This window comes from Nyctereutes procyonoides, unplaced genomic scaffold (genome assembly GCF_905146905.1).
Source record: "Nyctereutes procyonoides isolate TBG_1078 unplaced genomic scaffold, NYPRO_anot_genome, whole genome shotgun sequence".
Taxonomy (NCBI): domain Eukaryota; kingdom Metazoa; phylum Chordata; class Mammalia; order Carnivora; family Canidae; genus Nyctereutes; species Nyctereutes procyonoides.
Window position 1 is genome coordinate 68,433,833 of NW_026575140.1, and position 16,725 is coordinate 68,450,557.

Sequence of the window (16,725 nt, forward strand, 5' to 3'; positions counted from 1 at the left end):
GGAGAGAGATCCCTTGCACAAATGGGGGAGGGGCAGACAGAGAGGGAAAGGGACAGGGAGACTCTCTGCTGACCATGGAGCCCCACGTGGGGCTTGATCTTATGATCCAGAGATCATGACCTGAGCCAAAATCAAGAGATGGATGCTTAATCCAACTAAGCCACCTAGGCACCCCTAAAACAAACATTTGAACAGTTAAATTTAATATTTACAAACATTAAGAAAAGCAAGAGTCAAAGGGTCCTTGGGTGGCTCAGCTATGAAGTATCCAACTCTTGATTTTGAATTTTTTTTTTTTATTTATTTATGACAGTCACAGAGAGAGAAGGAGAGAGAGGCAGAGACACAGGCAGATGGAGAAGCAGGCTCCATGCACCGGGAACCCGATGTGAGATTCGATCCCGGGTCTCCAGGATCGCGCCCTGGGCCAAAGGCAGGCGCCAAACCGCTGCGCCACCCAGGGATCCCCCCAACTCTTGATTTTGACTCAGATCATGATCTCAGAGCATGAGCTCTGCATCGGGGCTATATGCTCAGCAGGGAGTCTGCTTCTCTCCCTCTCCCTGCTTATGCTCTTTTTTTTTTTCTCTCTAATAAATAATAAATAAATCTTTAAAAAATGTTTGTTTTCATGTGGTTACAAATGTTTGGTAAACATTATAACGGTTCTAATTTTCTTGAACATTTTTCTGTTTGTTAGACTTTTAGGTTTCCCTCCCCCGTGATAAATTGACTTCCTCATTTAAGACTTTTTTTTCCCTTTGGGTTGGGTTCCAGAAGTAGCATCCCTAGGTCAAAGGTCAAAGGACATGAACATTTTAGGTAATAACTTAACTTTTAAAGGAAGAATCCTGGTGTCAGATTATATATATATATATATATATATATATATATATATATATATATTAAATTATATACATATATATATCTCCCTGAAGACAGAGGGTCAACAGCTGAGAGATAGAAGGGTTCTTGGTAGAAATCTGGCTACCTCTTGCTGTGAAGTCTTAGGTCCTGCAGAAAGATTATTTCATGATAGTGTAGTTAGCAATGTGGAGCCCTAACCTATTATGAATGGCAGTCCAGAGGCATGGGGGCTTGTGTAGTGTTTATACGGTAGAGAAATTCAAGAGTTATTTCCAAAATATCCACCAGATGTCGCTAGTCTTAATCTAATTTCTACCCGCAGGCTAATCTGCAGATAATTTTTGAAATGTGAATTTCAAAAATTCATGTAGAATGTATTTGCATATCTGCTTAAGTACAGTTTATATTAAGCACTGGCATCTGGTGATTACTTTGGCAACATCCTACTCTAGTCTCTTATCATTCTGTCTCTTTTTTCCTTTTTCTTCCTACTCAGTCTGTCACTCACCCTGTACACTTTGTCCCCACATACTAATATTGGATTCTTGGTTGTACTAGTCTTTTACTATTCTTTCTTTCAGTCTTGTTTCTTGCTTCTATATCTATTTGTGTATTTATGCGTAACTCTGCGTTCCTGAGGGTTTTTTTTTTTTTTTTGCTGAAAGAAAAGGACGTGGCATATAATGACATACAGTGGGCACTCCATATATTTAGTGAATATTTAAAGAAAAAATGCATTGGTGAAGGAGAAGAAAATATAAAAGGATACCAGAAATTATCTATTTATATCTGTCTTGGAAATACACTGAAAGAGACAAAAATTCACACTTCTAAATTAACTAGAATTAGGGGCACTGGGTGGCTCAGCCGGTTAAGCAGCTGCCTTTGACTCAGGTCATGATCTTGGGGTCCTGGAATTGAGCCCTGTATCTGGGCTCCCTGTTCAGCGCCGTGTCTACTTCTCCCTCTGCCCCTCCCCCTGCATGCACACTCTTTCTCGCTGGTCCTCTCTCTCTCAAATAAATAAATAAATGGAGAACCTTTAAAATATAAATAAATATTTAAAAATAAATTAAACTATAATTAAATGTTAAGGAATATAATATGGAACATGCTATGACCTTTGAATTATAAAAAGAAGAATATTCAGTCATTGAGCTAGGATTTATTGAGCATCTACTATGTGCTAGGCAATATTTTTGGTTCTGGAGATAAACCTGTAACTAAACATACAGAATTCCCTGCTCTCATGGACTTTACATTCTGGGCAAGGAGACACTGACAAGCAAACGAACAAGTAAATACAGAATATGCAAGACAGTGATGAATGCTATTAAGAAAAATAAAAATAAATTAGGCAAAGAGATTTGGGAGTGCCTGGATGAAGGGGTGCTGTCATTTTATTTATTCACTTTTACTTATTTTTTGTTTTTTAAGTAGGCTTCACACCCAGTGTGGAGCCCAGTGCGGGGCTGGAAGTCAACAACCCCAAGATCAAGACCTGAGCTGAAATCAAAAGTCAGATGCTTAACCAACTGAGTCACCCAGGTGCCCTGGGTATTGTCATTTTAAATAGGGTGCTCATGAGAAGGCTGAACAGATAAAGTGATATTTGAGCAGAAACCTGAAAAAGAGAACAGGCATGAACCATGCGTTATCTAGGACATGGGTATTCCAGAAAGATTAAGATAAGATCTACCTTGATTTTAAGAAAACCAAAAGTGGTCAGAGGAGTTTTATGAGGAAGCAGAACTTGAACGAGGCATAGTCAAGATCTGAGTAGTAGAAGGATAGTAATGAAGGCATGGGAGATGAAAATGAGCCCTGGAAATGCGTGAGACAGAGAGGAGCCTACTAACCTGTGTACCAGCAATGTGGGGGAGGGCCTTGAGAGGAATTTATATCTGACAGGAAAAAGGAGTGTTTGAAAACACTTGACCATTTGAGCAGGAAGATGAATGCATTGTCTAAGTAAGATTAAGGGGTGTAGACTAGCAGAAAAACCTGGAGACAAAGGGAGCAGATTAAGAGCCAGGACACGTTTGGGGTCTTTGGTGGTAGATGTGAGCCCTTTTGTGTACATTTATGCTGATGTCTCTGAAGATAAATGCAGTAGAAATTGTAGACATATGTTACTGCCAAGAATTTCACTAATGTGTGAAAACAGAAAAAGATTAAGAAATTATTTCAGAGTCATTTAAAATATTTCCATTGACAATTTTAATTATGTTTATTCAGATTGTCTTTCTGCTTCTTTATAGTCATTAATGATTGTGCACAATAGATGTATTAAATTTACATAGTGTGAGGGATGCCTGGGTGGCTCAGTGGTTGAGTGTCTGCCTTTGGCTTAGATTGTGATCCCAGGGTCCTGGAATCAAGTCCCACATAAGGCGCTCTGCATGGAGCCTGCTTCTCCCTCTGCGTATGTCTCTGCCTCTCCCTGTGTGTCTCTCATGAATAAATAAATAAAATCTTTAAAAATAAATAAATAAATAAATTTACATAGGTGTGAAGCTCACACATTTCTACACAGGGAGAAGTCACAGTCAATATTTTCACCAGGGGCAGCCCGGCTGGCTCAGTGGTTTAGCGCTGCCTTCAGCCCAGGGTGTGATCCTGGGGACCCGGGATCGAGTCCCACGTCAGTCTACCTGCATGGGGCCTGCTTCTCCCTCGGCCTGTGTCTCTGCCTTTCTCTCTCTCTGTCTCTCATGAATGAATAAATAAAATTTAAAAATATATATATTTTTTCACCAAATGGCAATTCTGTCTAAGGCTCATATTCTTACTTAGGCTAGCATATTATTATCTGTATTAATAAAGTGATAGATGAGTTAGCCAGTGATTCCTCCACTCATTTATTTTTTCATTCATTCAACTAAAAACATTTACTGAGTACCTTTTATGTCTCAAGCATCATATAAAAATATTGCGTAATGATTAAGAACCTGGACTTTGGCTTTACCACTTAGCAGCTATAAGGTCTGGAGCAAATTACTTATCCTCCAGACCTCTCTTTCTTCATCTGTAAAATGGGGATAATAAAAACCCCATACTGTTTATGGTGATTGTGACCATCAAATGAGCTAATGTACATAAGTGCTTAGTATAGGGCTTAGCATATAGTATAAGTTCAATTTTAATATTATTATGGTTGTACATAGATATGTGGGTAGCTTTTAGTCGGTGAGGGAAGCATTTGCCATTATTGTTAAGATAATATTAGGACAAAGGAAAAAAAAAAAAAAGGACAAAGGGAGGAGGTCTGGTAAAATTTCAGAAATCAGGCAGCATGGCATAGATATACAGGAAGTGGCTAGCTTGGACCCTCTGCCTGTCCTCCCAGGCAGAGTGAATGACAAGCCAGCAGTGGTGGGAGTGGTTCCAGCTACCTGGACTGGCTTGCAGTTTCCCCACCTTCCAGCACTATGGGATGCAGATCATTGCTCTAGTTATTCCTGGTTCTTTTAGCTAACCCACTTACCCTACCAGCTCTTATGTTGATATCACAGCAGAGTGAGATGGGGAAAAGGGAGGGGACAGTAAATGTTAATGCTGTTTAGAGCTAAAACTCTGTTCTTCACATGGGTTACTTGGTAGGGCAGACCATGATAAATATCATGATCACATCTTTGGAGCAAAAAAAACTAGGGATTATATGCTCCAACAGGGATTTGGTGCTTTTTCCAAGTGTGAGAGGCAGACTATATGTGAAAATAGTATACTTTTTGGAACAGTTCATTAGTTGTGTGGGGAAGATGGCACAGAATATTATGAAATGGTACTATCTAGATTTAAATGAATTAAAATTGAATGCTATTTAAATTTTCGTCCTGCATTTGCATCAGCCACATTTTAAGTGCTTACTAATAACATGGGGCTAGTGGCCACTGGACTGGATGGCACAGATACAGAACATATCCACCATCACAGAAAACCCTATTGCATACCACTACTGTAGAAAATGTGGTTGATATAATTACAGACTTCTAGGGAACAGAGCAATTGTGGGCCACATGCCCTATAATAAATCTTGTATCTATCTACCACAGTTCCCTCTAATTCCTCCAGCATGCTGTGAGGTGCAGGGCAAACAGCACAGGGCTGACTATCAGAGGCATTTGGTTCAGAACTTAGCTCCTATTGTTTTGTTTTTGTTTGGATTTTTATTTGACAAAGAGGGAGAGAGAGAGAGAGAGAGAGAGAGAGAGAGAGAGAGAGAGAGAGAGAGAGAGAGAGCGCACAAGCCAGGGGAGAGACAGAGGGAAAAGGAGAAGCAGACTTCCCACTAAGCGGAGCCCTGAGATCCTGACCTGGGCTGAAGGCAGATGCCTAACTAACTGAGCCTCCCAGGTGCCCCAGATCTTAGCTCATATTGATATGCTGAGTGACTGTAAATAGCTCTCCTGGTCTTTATTCCTTCATGTGTGTCAAAAGATTTTTTTTTTTTAGCTTTAAAATCCAATGGTTTAATGAGTCTTCTCCTGGGAATATTGAGCTCACAGGTCCTTCTTTGATATAGCCTTGTTCTTTGAGAAATAGTGACCTTTTGGCATATAACTATCAGCAGGACCTCCCTCTGATGTTTCAATACTTTCTCCTTTGTCAAAAGCCTGATGGGCTGGCAACCAATCAGAATCCTCTATCCAGAGATCCACCAGCTGAGTGTTTTGGTTTTGCATCACTATGCATATAGATGTGTTGCATGCAATTTTATGTTGTTTCTCTTTTCAAAGGGCCTTGTTGCATTAACATGGATCAGTGACTCACCTGATGGTATTACACCATGAACTGTGGTCATGGCAAGTCCCCTTGGCAGCTAAACTCCCCAGCTAGTTGGGAAGGACAGTGGTCTCCTGACTTGTGGGCTGATCAGGTTCAGTTTGATTTGGTGTCATGGCTTCTCCCCAGCCTTTGCCAGAATTGAATACACAGCAATCAGTCAGCAGCAGCCACTTAACACCTCTGCTGGCCTTTTGCTTCCTGCTTGCTGTGGTGGGGGTGGGGGAAGGTGGTGGAGGTGTGTCTTTCTCAGAAGTAGCTTTGCATTTAGCAGCTTTAGACATTCAGGCAAGATGTTGCTAGTGCTGGATGCTCAGGTATGGATTTTCTTTCTCTCTGGTGAGCTGAGGAGGCGGTCATTAGGTTGAAAAGAGCTGTTACTGATTTTCTTGCTGAGGTACCAATGTGTATTTGGGGAAGGAATTTGTGCCTTCTGCAAAATCAGAAGTGTAAAGTCCTAGCTCCTCAAACTGCCTTTGTTACTGACCAGCTGTGTATCCTTGGGCAAGGCCCTGACCTCACAGCCTTCCCCTCCATCTGGGATCACGAGGAGTATGTAATATAATATGGGTTTTCTTTCAGCTTCCAGTTTTCCTATAGAAACAAGAATGTGCATTGAGAGTACAAATGACTAGTATTCCTAAAAATAAATAATCAAGGCTGTGACTTGAATAACTAGAAACAGAGGGGAATAGCTCTTTGGTTCATTTGGGGAAGCTTTTACTGAACTCTTTCAAAAGCTCCAGGACATTTTTATACTATTTATTTCATTTTATTTCTCAAAATTTCATTTAAATTCCAATTGGTTATCATATAGTGTAATATTGGTTTCAGTAGAATTTAGTGATTTATCACTTACATGTATAACACCTAGTGTTCATCATAACCAGTGCCTTCCTTAATACCCATCACCCATTTAGCCCATCCCCTACTCACCTGTAGTGCCTATTTTAATTAAAATCCATTTCAGGGGGCCTGGGTAACTCAGTCTGTTGGGTATCTGCTTTTGGCTGGTGTCATGATCCTGGGGACCTGGGATGGAGCCTGTGTCTAGCTCCCTGCCTAGCAGGGAGCCAGCTTCTCCCTCTTCCTCTGCCATTCCCCTCTACTTGTGCTTTCTTTCTCTCTCTCTCTCTCAAATAAATACAATCTCAAAAAGAAAACCCATTTCATTCATTAAAAATATGGGCTTTACATTTTAGCAGTAATTTTTTGTCTTATTTATTTATTTATTTATTTATTTATTTATTATTTATTTATTTATTTATTTATTTATTTATGGAAAGAGCCCTACAGAGCTGGGTGGGGAAGGTGTAGAGGGAAAGAATCCTGAAGCAGACTCCTCCCTGAGGGGAAGGCCAGAGGGGGGCTCAATCCCAGGACCCTGAGATGGTGACCGTGACCTCAGCTGAAATCAAGAGTCAGCCTGTCAACCAACTGAGCCATCTAGGTGCCACTTTGCAGTTATTTTGAAAAGAAATATGAGTTTTAAAGGTAAAGCTTTGGTGATCCTTGGTTTACCCTTGATCTGTTGTGATCCTGTGATATTTCTTTAGTACTATTTCTATTAAATGTATTCTGATATCATCTATAACTAAATTTCCATACACACACACCCCAGTCTGGCTGGTTCTCTCTCTCTCTTTTTCTTTCTCTCTGCTCCCCGTCTTTATTTTATTTTTTTAAAGATCTTACTTACTTATTCATGAGAGACAGAGAGAGGCAGAGACACAAGCAGGCTCCATGCAGGGAGCCCGACGTGGGACTCAATCCTGGGTCTCCAGGATCAGGCCCTGGGCCGAAGGCGGCGCTAAACGCTGAGCCACCGGGGCAGCCCTGCTTCCCCGTCTTTAGCCTAACCTTACTCTCCAGGTCTCTTATGGAAAAAGGTTGCTGTTTTCAACTCGTCCGGGGAAAAAAAGTCCTGATTCATTTCCTTTCCCACCCATCTTGTGGGGCGTTTGGCTTTAAATCCACAGAATGGGGACACCTGGGTGGCTCAGTGGTCGGGCCCCTGCCTTAGGCTCCAGTTGTGATCCTGGGATCCGGGATCGAGTCCCGCATCGCGCTCCCTGCGAGGAGTCTGCTTCTCCCTCTGCCTGTGTCTCCACCTCTCTCTCTCTCTCTCTCTCTCTCTCTCTGTCTCTCATGAATAAGTAAATAAATCTTTAAAAAAAATAAGAAGGGGCGCCTGGGTAGTTCAGCGGTTGAGCATCCGCCTTGGGCTCAGGGCGTGATCCCGCGGTCTCAGGGTTCGAGTCCCGCATACGGCCTCCCTGCATTGAGCCGGCTTCTCCCTCTGCTTCTGTCTCTGCCTCTCTCTGTGTATCTCATCTTAAAAATAAAATAAAATAAAAAATAAATCTGCAGAATGTGTGTGTGTGTGTGTGTGTGTCACGCCGGCACGCCTGCCTGCAGGCCTGGTGTGTGATTGCAAGCGCATGCACACGCCTGCACGCCGGCCGGTGTGTCAGCGACTGTGTGTGTGTGCGCGCGCGCTCACGTGTGTGTGTGTGTGTGTGTGTGTGTGTGTGTGTGTGTGTGTGTTCGCAGCGCGCGCATAGACCCGCCCGCCGGCGGCCTGGCGTGTCAGTGCTGCAGTGTAGGCACACAGGCCCGCCCCCAGCCCGGTGCAAGTGTGTTGCACGCATAGTGTGTGTGTGTGTGTGTGTGTGTGTGTGTGTGTGTGTGCGTGCGCGCTGGGCGCACACACCAGCCCGCCGCGCGCCCGCGGTGCTCCCCCTTACGCACGCCGGGCCGGGGGCTGCCAGCCAGCGCCCCTCCACCCTCTGCGCGCCCAGCTGTTTCTATAGGAACCGCGACAGTGCCGGGGCCCCTCCGGCAGAGGCCGGGTGCGAGCATGCCCAGTGCAAGGCGCTAGTTTGGCTCGGGTCTAGGTTTCCAGTAAGTGGCCTGCGGGACTCCGGAGAGATCCCAATAAGCTGAGCGGAGAGTCTTTGTGTGCAGAGGAAGGAGGCGGCGGCCTGGCCTGGAGACCCCGCCCGGGGAGCCCCCGGCAGGAACAATGCTAGCCTGCCTGACCCGGGGGAACTTACTGGACGTCCTGCAGGAGGGCTTCAATGAGGTAACCGTCTGCTCCTCCCACTCCCAGCTCCCCTCCCCCAGCGCCTCCCGCCTCGTCTCTGGAAGGGGCTCTCCTGCCCCATCCTCGCGGGGACCCCAGACCCCTTCCCCCGCAGAGCCCTAAGGGGCTAAGGTGGTAGGTAGGTACCGTACAGACGAGATGGCTAACGGGGAGAAATCAGAAGGGCCGCCTGCCTCCATCTAAGCCGAGCGATGCCCTTCCTTGGTGGCTTACCTGAGCCGAGTAGACAGGACTGCAAACTCAGAGGTCATCTCCTTCCCAAAGAGGTGGGTTGCACCCTCCTCGGGGATTCTCCACAAGAAAATCCCCAGGGAAGCCTCTGCACGCATGGCAAAAGTGCTCATTCTATTTCAGGAGCTAACTGGGTGGGCCAAGTTAGGGGTGAGGTGGAATTGCATTGGTAGAAAGTTTGAGAGAGGGCAGGGTGAGTAGGTGGTCCACTTGAAGTGCCCTCTTCGTGTTTCTGCCTCTTTCCATTTTCTGGGCAGTAGATTCCTTGACCACCAAGGGCATGGTTGGCAGGCAGGACCGTAGAGGAGAGAGGTTGCTTGAGTTTCTGGGCCGAACTCAGGGGAGCCAGCTTCCTTCTGTGTGCCAGTGGGGGATGGGACCCTCAATCTGACAGGCAGTATGGGCTAGGGCTGGCTGGGGGTCTTTCTCTTTTCATGGTTTTCTCTCAGAATTCTGTGGTTTCTTCCATTCCCTTCTCTTGGGACCCAGGAAATTCTGGTTTTGGACCCTCCCCTCCTTGTGATTTGCTCCATGTGTCTTCCATTGCTTCCAAGCCCCACCCCTTTGGTTCGCCTGATTCCAGCATCCAGGGAGACCTTTACCAGGAGACCTAGGCTGTTGGTTGTGTCTTTTCATCTTTTCTTCCTTGCTCTTTTTCTTGCCACCTCTTCCTCTCTTCCCTCCATGCCTCTCTTAAATATAAGACTTTCTGAAGATCAGTTTTGAGTTAACACATGAATACATCCTCTCCTTAAATCTGAACATTACAGGCAAGCCTGCGTGCCTTTGGCCACCCCTCCAATCCTGGCCTGTTCCCCAGAGGTGACCCTTCACGTGAATTTGTGTGGAAGATACTCTTTCTCCCACTGCACAGAATACTCTTTTCTCAATTCCTGTTTCTAATTAAGAAGCTCCGCAGCCGACCTGTCTCAGAACCTTCCCAGCCTGCTCCCTGTGCCCCAGCCTTGTTCCAGACAGAGGAAAACTGCAGAAATGCTGTCCCCACCTAATCAACGGAGTCAGAATTTTCCTTTTGCGGAGGGATGTCACAACCTTGAGTCCAGGGCGGAGCTTGCATGCTGCCCGCACTGCGGGCCTCCTTGTTTTGCATCCATCCTCCCTGAACACACACGGACTGGACCGCACTGTTAAGGGCTACAGTCTGAGAAATGAAACACAGCCGAGCTGGGAAGCCGCCTTTTTGAGTGTTACCGGTATTCCTGATTCCTCTTCTCTCACTCGGGCCTCTTGGGCCTCCCCTGATCCCAGGCTTCTTACTGTCTGACTCATCCACCAATTGTGGCAGAAGCTCCTTGGGTCCTTCTATAGCCTCCCTCCCTTTTAACTCAGCCCCCCCACCCCCATGTCAGGTCCCAGTGTTTTGTTAGGCGGGGGAATCCAGTACAGTCAGCCCTAGTCTTTGCTTTCTGCTCCTTTTCACTTCTAGACCTTTCAGCTGAAGAGCCAAAAGGCTTGGCTGTCTTTTCCATGCTTTACTGCTTCCATAAATATCCCCTGATCTCCCATTCCAGTAAGACATAAAGGGAAAGGATAGTGGGAGAGTTTTGTTTGTGGTGGTAACACAGTCTCTTCATCAAAATGACACACGGTAATTTATAATGAGCTCATCTAGAGTAATGCAGTAATGCCCCCTGTCCCTCTCTGATGTTTGATTTTTTTTCTCCCCATCCTTTCTGCTTCCCTCCATCGCCTTCATGGGCTTACATACAATCCATCCTTTCTATTTGTAAATTGGAACTCTGATAGCCAATAGGTACTTCTGGTTTCTCTGAGAAATTGACATCATCTAAATACTACTTACAGTTAATATGTTAAATCCCAGTGGCCCCTGAGAGTTTAAATAATCCTTTCACATACATAATAAATTATATTGAATAATTCTTTTCACATAGAGTATCACGCCTAGTGCTATATACTGCTATGATTTGTTATTTCAGAGTTGATGGAGCCCTGATTGATTTATTCCAGCTTCTAGGGTTGCTTGATAGATCTAGTAATATTCTCTCTCTTTTGTTAGAGTCATGTGATAAGGATGTAGCTGGTGTCACAATACACTTTGATTCCTCTGAGAAGCTCTTCCTACTGAGGCTAAGAATACCACACATGTGTCCAATCATCTCTGGGGAATGATCCAAGCATATCTGAAGCCATTCTTCATCACCCAGATGCTTTATAGATCTGTATGGTTAGGGCTGTGACCTCATTCTGTGTGGCAGAGAAAACTGCCACAGGAAATGAAGCAATGGCCCTAATTGGTTAATTATAAGGGAACTCTGAAACAGGGAGAAACCCTACAGTCTGAATCAAGGCTTTCCTCTACCCATTGGAAGAAAGGACTGTTCTTAGTCCTTTCACCGTTCTGCATAACTATGCATGAAAATTTTCTTCTGCCACATCCCCTGGATAAAGCCCTGGCTTCAACACACCTGACAAATTACCTGCAGAATTGATCTATGTTATTGTTATCAATACAATCCCTTTTATTGATATGGTGAATCTGCATTTTGAATTATCCACAAATTTTGGCTACTGCCACATTCTGTAGCCTACCCTGGCTGTCGTCCCCTGTTTCCTGTGCTCTGGGCTTGGCCAGGCTATCTACAGTTCACATTTTCCCCTTTCTGCATGTGCCTCAAAGCTGTTTATTTATTTTCTCTGCTACTGGGTATTGATGCTGCCATATGAACATTGTCTTTGGGTGATGTGCCAACATGCACTTCTGCAGGTGTTTTTCTAGGGGGCTGAACTTTCTTTTAAAAAGACTTTGGTGATTGTGTTGGAAGGTTTTGATAGATCTGAGACTTTAATATGGTTTGGCCAATAAACATTCGTTCATTCAGTTATTTAGTTCATTTTTTGGGTGAGGGGATGGATAAAATATTTGAAACACACCTGGTTCCTGCTCCTAAGGATTTTGTGGGTGTTCTGGAAAAAAAACCCATAATAGGATGTTTAATGTGGTAAGCATCCTAAAAGAGAGGTAATGTTCATGGGAGATTCATAGGGATATCTTCTATTTAATGGTATCATGAAAAGCACCAAATACTTACCAACCTAGCTACTCACTGAGGCCAAACCTTTTTTCCTGCTAGTGGGGTAAACATGCATGGAATCACTCACTCAACGGACCTTCATTGAACGACTGTGTTTACCATACACCATGCCAGGCTCTAGAAATAGAAATCAAATAACATAGAGTTCCCTAGTGGAGCTCACAAGTCATGAAAATAAAATAAATGTTCACAGTATGAAACTTGGGGGAAATTGTGGCAATACAGAAATCTTGTTTGTCAGGCAAACCTGAGCTTGGCTGTGGTGTAAACTGCCTGAGGGACTGAAAGTTATGGGAAGGATTTATGAAAATGTTGGTCAACAGGAAGGGAGTTGTCTAGGCTTCATTTTGAAACGTTCAACCTGGAGGACTTTCCCTACCTCTTTCCCTCCAAGCAGAGTAGTAGAAAGTCAGATCCCACACGGAGATTCACCCGCCTGGCCATCCTTGAGAACTACAAAAAGAGACTTTGTCTGGTATCATCCCCATAAGGGGGACATAGGACGTATGAGGAAGAGCATTGGCAGGTGGAGCAGCTGCAGCAAACCACTCAGTGCCCTATGCCTTCCATGAAGTAGGATTTGCAACATGAGGCAGACCACAGATTTTCAGACATTTCCACAATGAATTCCTCTGTGCTTTGCTTTAGAAATTAAAAGACCTGTTAGGTCTTTAATGTAACAAAAGCACTATACTCCCTAACCTTCTTTTTTTTAAATTCTGGCTGATTTCTCCTTTCCTCACCCGGGCTCATTGGCTTTGTTCCCACAGGAGTCAATGCCAGCTAAACAGATGCTCCCTGGCAGCAAGCTATCAGACAGCTTTATGTTCCTCATGGTGAGTGATGGGCTGGCCAGGCATGTGGAACAGTGATAGGGCACCGTTTGCCAGGTGCCACTCTCCCAGGCACTTCAGAGAGACCGAGAAGCACCGGAAATGCTTCCTCAGCCATGACTGGCCTTGTGTAGGCCGTGGGGACCAAAGTCTCAAAATGACGCTTTACTGAATATATTTCCTTTTGTGTTATCCCCAAACCGGGCCCCACTTAAGTAGTCATGAACATAACCATCCATGGTCAGGTATGGTAAGGGGATAAGGAACCAATCCCAAAGGTCCTATGAGCGGGCTCCATGCTTTGTTTGTAGGATAGGGGATGACATCTAGTGATGTCTCATTCATTCATTCATACACATTTATTGAGCACCTGCTTTATAACTGTGCTCCTGAAGGAAGAGAATATTTGTGGAACTTGTAACTCATGGGAATTTTTACAGTAAGGTTAGGAGATGAAATCTTTCAGAAAGTCTATAGTTTTTCACTTTGTGGTATATTATCCTTTGACCACTATGCTGAACCCTAATATGAATAGTACTGCCTATACAGGAAGAAGAAATGTGATGATAGTTGTGAGCTTTATTTTTTACCTAAGTAGCCACCAGGTTCAATGAATCAGTCGCCTTTCCTGGCTCCGTTAAGGCCTGAAAGAGTTAATAGAAAAGCTATACTGTATCATGTTCTATTACGGCAGAATTCAAGCCAATAATAACTCAGGCTTTCCAGACCTCCTGCTTTCCCCTCAGTTTCTCAGCAGCGTCTCCCCACCCCCTCATCTGCTGCTGCTGAAGGGCCTCAGTCCCACACAGGAATCTGGTTTCCCTGTGAAGCAGATTCGCTTCCTGAGCCAGATAGGTCTCCTCCTGAACTCTCCAGCACATTGGCAGAGCCCTACTGCCTTTCTTGCTTGCCAGCAGGGAGCCACAGACCTCTCACTTCTGGATGCTTCTGCACTGGAACAGTAGATCACAGACTTTCCCGGTGAAGCCCAGTAAGTGCTTTTTTGTGACTCTAAGGGAACAAGTCCCCTGCAGGAAGTTTCTTTGACCTTGAGGCTTAGAGGAGCTAGGAGAGGCTGGGTTTGCAAACTTGTTTGGAAGGCAGGGCAGGCTCCAAAGAGAAACAGAAAGAAAGTTACATTTGGCAGCAAGTTACATTTCAAGATAGTGCTTCCTGCATAAGTGAAGATGGTGGATGGAATTGTCTCTACTTGGGAGAGTTTTAACTTCTATGTAGGGTTATTGGAATAACCATTCCATTTGGAGAAAGCTGATGGAGTTCGTGGAGTTGCTAAGTGCTCTCCACACCAGCCACTTCCTGTTGTTACCACTATTTGTACAACTTTACAGCCCTTCAGTCTCATCAAGGCAAAATCCTGCCCAGCCAGTTTACACCGATGCTGTATCTACTTTTCTTCTCCCTGATGCCTGGACTCAAAGGACTGTCAAAAAAAAACCCTGTCTTTCTAGACTTCTGGATTACACAGGCATCTTTCTAGCTTCCCCAGAGCAAGTTAGAGATGTTAATTCTGGATCAAGATTAGTTCTGTGCTGTCACTGACACTGTATGTTTGATTGTCTTGCTAGTTTGGTTGCAAGTGCCAAGAATCCGACTTGAGTTAGCAGAAATAGAAAGTGGAATTTACTGACTCATGGAATCCAAGGAAAAGCTGAAAAATTAAACCATGCAAAGGGAAGATTGGAGCAGAGTCTCCATGAAAATCAAGAACTCAAATACTGGCCAGCTCCCTCCCTCTCCTCTTTGCCAGTTATCTCTGGTTCTTTCTGTGGGTGGCTTTATTCCCTTGTACTCTGTAGGGTTTTCCCCTCTCAGGTGGGCAGCATGGCCTATGGCAACATCTAAGATTTGTATGTTAGAACTTTGTTAAAGAGAGATGGGTGGGGGGATGCCTGAGTGACTCGATGGTTGAGCTTCTGCCTTCGGCTCAGGTCATGATCCTAGGGTCCTGGGATCAAGTCTTGCATCAGGCTCCCCGCAGGGAGCCTGCTTCTCCCTCTGCCTATGTCTCTGCCTCTTGCTGTGTGTCTCTCATAAATAAATAAATAAAATCTTAAAGAGAGAAGGAGAGAGAGAGAGATGGGTGGGGAGAAGGAGAAGGATTCTCTTCCTGGAGGCCAGATCAAAAATTTCCAGAGACTGGCTGGTCACAATCAACTCAGCTGGACCAATGAGTTGTGGCCAGTGGAGGGGGTGATATCATAGAAGGCCAGTCCTTGGGCCCACCACCATGTCTGCAGATGGGGCATGTTTCTCCAGAGGGGAATCACTGTGGCACAGGGATCTACACCAAGAGCTCTTAGCTCTACCACCCTGTGGGTCTGACTTGAACCTATTGGCCATGCTGTGATTCTCCAGCTGTTGTTTTTGAAAACAGACCAGTAACTAGGGGCATGTTCATGATGTATATATTAATATTCTAGATATTTTCATTTTGCCAAACCTATTGGACCTTGTCTTCACTGAACAATTGACTAATAAGGTGATAGTGCTAGAAGTAAACAGAATTCAGTGGGCTTTCTTCCCCCTGCTTCAAGAAGCCTTTAAGTTATTTCATGTGGTTGGGGTAGGGGGTGGGAGGTGGAGAAAAAGAGGGCGAGTGAGCTAGGCTCTGGATCCCCCATGCTAGCTCTAACCAGGGAAGCTCTGCTTTTCTCTATTTTACATATTTGCCTTTCATACGACTTACTTGAGAAAAGACTATGGGGCCAAAAAAAGAAGGAGGAGGAGGAGAGGAGGGAAACTACCAGTCCAATCCCCTGACCGTCAGAAGGAAGAAGAGGAAGAGAAAGAGAAAAAGAAAAATAAAAACTACTAGTCCCACCCCAAGAGAGTAACAGTCTCTTGCAAAAGCATATGGTCTTTCATCTGCTGCAGAAGTAGCTCTAGTAAATTTTAAAACTAAGCAACAGGGCTGCTCATGGCCTAGGCTTGTACTTTAGACCTCTCTAAAGATAAACATCTTCGTGGGGGAAGTGGTGGTGTGGCTGGTCCATTTTTTTCAGAGCCGGCAGTAGGCATTTACAGAAGGACAGGACAGGGTGTGTGGTACAGATGCCTTCAGGTCAAAGAGGAGGTTTGGTTTAGTGCTTGGCCCCTGATCAGACTTCCTGGGTGGGCCGAGACCTAAAGCTGGGGCACCCCAACCTATGGATGAGAGTAGCCCCACTCAGTCGTGAGTGTTGGTCCCTTTGTGAGATGCCATTCAGAAGTCTCTGTCAACATGCAGACATAGTAGCATGACAAAAGCCCTTCTTTGGTCAAAAATATTTTATCGATGATTTTATCGATGATATTGATGATTCCACGCTTAGAGTTTTTTAAATGAAATGAATCTGGGCAGAATGGGAACTGTGCTCAGCATTTTCATACCTACCGCCTAGTCTAGTCCTAGAAGTCAGTCTAATCAGTCCTAGACTGACTTCAGGACCTCTCATCCCCTCTGTGCCACAATGACGAGGCCGCATCCTAGAACTTATGCCACAGAATTGTCCTGCCCTTGATATCTTGAACTCTGAGACTCTGTTCTCCACTCAGCACCCCAGTATCCCTACTCCTCCATTCCTGTCAAATTTGTTTTCAATGTTTAGACACCTGGTGGCTCAGTGGGCTAGGTGTCCAACTCTTGATTCTGGCTCCAGTCGTGGTCTCAGGGTTGTGAGATCAAGCCCTGTGTTGAGCTCTGTGCTCACAGAGTCTGCTTGTTTCCCACTTAATTTCAATCTCCTCAGGCTCTCTCCTCCTCTGTCTTCTCTGTCCTCTGTTTATCAATGCTCCTCTGACTTGTCCCTGATGCAGATCCCACCGTTTG

General features: G+C 44.8%; 1 protein-coding gene across 11 annotated transcripts in view; it reads left to right on the forward strand.

The window, feature by feature from the left end:
• DIXDC1 (DIX domain containing 1) overlaps positions 1-16,725 on the forward strand; it is a 72,099-nt gene that overhangs the window by 1,820 nt on the left and 53,554 nt on the right. For 7 of the 11 annotated variants that reach the window (XM_055306724.1, XM_055306727.1, XM_055306722.1 and 4 more), the window contains one exon: positions 12,834-12,899. The exons of 2 other annotated variants lie outside the window; for them this stretch is intronic. In XM_055306724.1, the coding sequence (XP_055162699.1) occupies positions 12,834-12,899 (66 nt within the window). Of the gene's footprint in view, positions 1-8,431; positions 8,738-12,833; positions 12,900-13,738; positions 13,888-16,725 lie in introns of those variants that run through there. 2 more of the 11 variants (XM_055306728.1, XM_055306731.1) reach the window with 2 other exon arrangements.